The sequence below is a fragment of the Excalfactoria chinensis genome, chromosome 1 (assembly GCF_039878825.1).
Source record: "Excalfactoria chinensis isolate bCotChi1 chromosome 1, bCotChi1.hap2, whole genome shotgun sequence".
NCBI lineage: Eukaryota > Metazoa > Chordata > Aves > Galliformes > Phasianidae > Excalfactoria > Excalfactoria chinensis.
This window is the reverse complement of record NC_092825.1, coordinates 47,323,298-47,327,514: the sequence shown is the minus strand read 5'-3', so window position 1 is coordinate 47,327,514 and position 4,217 is coordinate 47,323,298. Positions and strand designations below refer to the sequence as shown.

At 58.3% G+C, this 4,217-nt stretch overlaps 1 protein-coding gene across 1 annotated transcript in view; it reads right to left on the bottom strand.

The window, feature by feature from the left end:
- Positions 1-472: 472 nt before the first annotated feature.
- The window catches only part of MRTFA (myocardin related transcription factor A), a 94,415-nt gene continuing 90,670 nt past the window's right edge, over positions 473-4,217 (bottom strand). The window contains exons 15-16 of the mRNA XM_072338924.1: positions 3,994-4,054; positions 473-3,574 (exon numbers count right to left, since the gene is read on the bottom strand). Coding sequence (XP_072195025.1) covers positions 3,081-3,574; positions 3,994-4,054 — 555 coding nt within the window. The 3' untranslated portion in view covers positions 473-3,080. The remainder of the gene's footprint in view (positions 3,575-3,993; positions 4,055-4,217) is intronic.

The window sequence follows — 4,217 nt, the reverse complement described above, 5'->3', positions numbered from 1 at the left end:
TTTTGGCTTTGTTTTTGCATGGGGCCGGGGCTCGCTTAGTTCCTTGCTGAGCAGATCGGACGCAGAGCTGTGGTGCCGCCATCCCTGGAGGCACTCAAGGCCAGGCCGGATGAGGCCCGGGGCAGCTGAGCTGGGGAGTGCAGTGGTGAGGGGAGCAGCCCTGCTGCTCACTTGAGCTCTGCAGCCTCACCTCTCTAGCAGCGGGGTCCAGGGCAGCCCACAGGGCTGTGAGCAGGCCGGCAGGAGCTCCCTGCGCTCCTCCTGCCCTAAGGCCAGCTCTGGATGACGCCTTCGGGTTCTGGAAGGGCCTGCAGAGCTCACCCACCCTCAGCCGGAGCAGGCAGCAGCGTCAGGCCCTCCCACCAGCAGCACCAGAGAAGCTTCTGAGCACGCGGCCATTTGGAATTTTTTTTTTAATAAAATGATTTATTTTTTTTTTTCTCCTTTTTTTTTTTTTTTTTTCCTTTTCTTTCAAATATTTGTAACTGAAAAAATAATTCGATCTGAAGAGCCAGCCTCTCCCCCAGGAACTCGTCGCTCTTTTCCAGTTGAACACTCGCTCTGGATCCGCCAGCCCAGCACCAGCCCCGGCTCAGACTGTGCCGCCGGCCGCTCATTTGCTGCATAGTGGAAGGGAGAGTTGGTGGTAGGCAAATACACGTTACAAACAAGTAGTGGTTACAGCAGAAAGATTCAGGATTACATTCAAGGTAGAGGCAGAACGTCGGACTTGTTTTAGTCTTTGCCAATGGCTGCAGAAACGTACGTCCAGGGGAACACCTCTTCCAACAAACAACTACGGAACTATTATTCAAACAAATAATAGTAAGAAAGCGGAGATCTGGGCTTAGCCTGCTCTGGGCACGTCTTGGGGAAAAGACCTCTGGTGTTGTTATCTGGGATGAGACGCCCCGCTCCCACCTGCCCTCAGCCACCAGGAGCTTATCGCTGCTGTGCCGAGGGCCCGGTCAGGCTCCCTGCCTTCCTCGGCTGGTTTCAGTGCAACCTGTTCCTATGGCTCTCACAAGGGGAGCTGGGTGAGCAAAGGCCAACGGCAGCGCGTAGGAACTGAGCCTTCTGCCACCCCCCCAGGGGAAGGGGGAAACCAGTAAGGGAAACCAGTAAGCTCTGCCAACAAGGGCTGGCAGCCTTGGCCGGGCACAAAGACCTGTGGCTGGTCGGGCCTGCGGTGTGGGTGGAGCGCTGCCACCTTCCATAGGAGCAAATTGCACTTGGATACTTCCGTTCTTTATTTGCTGGTTGCCACTTTGTGATGATCTGTACAAAAGAAATCACACAGCTGTTTCTTTGTTGGGGGGCTGCAAAGGCAGCCTCGTTTTTCCTCCTTAACGTGAAATACTTGATGGAGGAAAGATCTTCCTGCCCCTTTCCTGCCCCCCTGCCCGCTTTTCTCCTATACTGCCTGCCTCCTGTGCCACCTGGTCCCACGGCACGCAGCTGTCCTGGGGGGCCCGACTGCTGCCCTCATCCATATCTCAAAGCAAAGAGCGGGGTCTGTGCTGGGAGAGCTCTGCAACACGATCTCTGATGTGCTCCTGCTCCTCTGTGCCAGGTTCCTGCTTCTCAACACACAGCACACAACCGCCAGAACTGTGCCGGGCCTGGGAGATGAGAAGTGAGGATGAGGAAGGCAGGAGCGGAGGGAAGGAGTGGGGGTGGTTCACCAGTCCCAGTTACTGGTTTTCATGATGGGACTGGGGGCAACAGAAGGGTGGGGGCAGAAAGGCAGCAGCCAGCAGGCAACCCCTGCAAAGGATTAAGGAAGCGGCTCCCCACGTAGCTGACAAGCAGACAGGGCTCAGGAAGGCAGGACTCTCCCAGCTGCATTGCAAGTGTGAGCTCAGCCAGCTGCCAGGTCGGTTCCTGACAGCGAGTTCCGTGGGGCTGCCAATGTACAGGAATGGAGGCAGCAGGCACAGCGCACGGCTGTGTCTGCCTCCTAACACTGAGGTGTGGGCACAGCGGAACAGAGACAGATGCCCATCAGTTGTGCTCAGAAAGGGGCCCCTACAGCTGCACTCCTGAGCTAGCACGAGCCCTCCCAGCAGTGCCTCTTCCCTTTCCCTGCTGCTGGGGCTGACACCCTTCCCTCCATGGGGCTGGAGGGCAGATTTGGAGGTGGGAGGAAGCTCTTCTTTACACCTGGGTCACCAGCTGCAGGGAGGCAGCAGCACAGCTGAAGGCAGGAGGAAGATTGCACGTGGCCCTTAATGATATGTTGCTGGATGGCAGCTGTGCCCCTCTGCACTCCCCAGGACCGTGGGCCTATGCCCTGCTCAGCTCGGGGGCAGTGAGCAGAGGGTGCCTGCAGGCTGACTCCAGTCACAGCTGGAGACCTGGGGCAGTGAAGGACAGATCTAACCTGGGTTTTAGCACCTTAAAAGTCTGTTTTTGCAGCCCAAAGCAGGTGAAGCGAGTGGGCAGCCTCTGCCAAGCTCACCAGCACTGACGAAACCAGCTCAGAGAGTACCAGGTTGGTGGGAAACTCCATTTTCCTTTGGATCCATCTGGAAAAGGTGCCTGTTCTGCCCGTTCCTCACAGCCCTGTGGCAGAGTTGACCCCTGACGGATGGCACAGGCGCAGCAGGCAGCCCTCCCGGCAGCTCCCTCCTCTGTGCCCTGCTCCGGAGGTAGAACAATCCCCTTCCGCAACCACTAATGGGGGCAGCTGGGGCTGTGTAATGCCCCATATCTGCCAGCGAGGAGCAGGATGCTGCTTTCAGAAGGGCCCTGTCCTGCAGCAGGAAGCATTCCCTGCAGCTCTATGCCCACGTCCTGCAGGAGGGAGCGGGGGCTGCCGGCTCCGCTCTCGCCCCAGAGCTACAGCCACGCTCCTGGCCCCACTGCTCTGCTGGCAGTGGTTCAAGCCTTGGGTCTGCCTTTGCTGCCACTGCTGGCTTCATAGAGGAGGAACACTATGGGGGGGAGGAGTATGGATACTAGGAGCTCCTTTTTCTTTCCTTTCTTTTGTTTCTGGGGTTTCTTTTGGTTGACTGGCCTCTTCCCCCTGCATGCCCGTGCCCTCCCGCACCCAACCCCTTCAGTCTCTGCTCACAGAGTTACAAGCACGAATCCCAGTGCAGCTGCAGATCGTGTCCATCAAGGAAGTCTGTGGAAAAGAGGCTGGGAGCCGTGGTGCTGAGGGGGGCCAGGCTCAAGACAGATCCCCCCGGCAACTCCAGCCAGTCCATGCTGTCCAAGTTAGCCTCAGCCAGATCCAAGGCTACGCCCCCGGCCGGCTCGTGAGCAAAGTGCAATTCCGAGGTGTCCATGGGTGAAGGCGGGTGGTCCAGGATGGCCGAGCTGCTCAACATCTCACTGTGGAGGTCATCGATCAAGGACAGGGGCTCAGGCCCGTCGTGGCCTGCCGTCAGCAGCGGGAGGCCGGTGCTGCTCTCCAGGAAGTCCTCCAGCCGTCCCACCGGCACCGTCTGGCCCAGCGGCACCGCCAGCTCCGAGGAATGGTGGCTGCTGGGTGGTGAGGAGCAGGCCGGGGCCGCAGGTGGTTCTTTTCCAGCCGGGGATGACTGATCCTTGAAGTCAGCAGAAATCTCTGCACGGGGAACAAACGTGCCAGCCAGGTAAGGAGACGGGTGGCCAAACAGCGCAGCGATCCCTCCCACCCAGCGGGGCAACCCGGAACCCCCCCAGGACCGAACCATCACTGAGCACAGACAGGGATAAGCAGTCATCTGCCCACGGCTGCGCTCTGCTGCCTTAAGGGAGATTGTGGTCTGCCCGCAGGGAACCCCGGTGTTGTTGGCCCAGAGCAGAGATGTGCCCGGAGCTGATGCAGCACAGAAACCAAGAAGCTTTTCAATCCTATTAATGCCTACCTGACATCACCCTTGGTACTTTAATGACCGCCAGGGACACAGGAGCAAAGACCTGAGCCATGACACGTGCTCCCCTCAGTGCTCTATAATCCCCGGCTCAAACCCATTGGCTGGGAAATGCAGGTTTGTTCCTTACCTCCACTTTCTATGAGAATGTCAAACAAGTCATCCATCTGCTGGCTGGAACAGCCGTTCTCCTGGGGAGAGCGAGCACAGGATTAGCTTCCTATTATAGGGGAGCTTCCCTCCAGCAAGACGCTTGGCTGCTGGCTCTCCTCCCTCATCCCAGTGACAGGGCTGTCACTGCAGGGACGGCACACAGAGGCATGGCACCAGACTCGTCCATGACCCCAGGCTGCT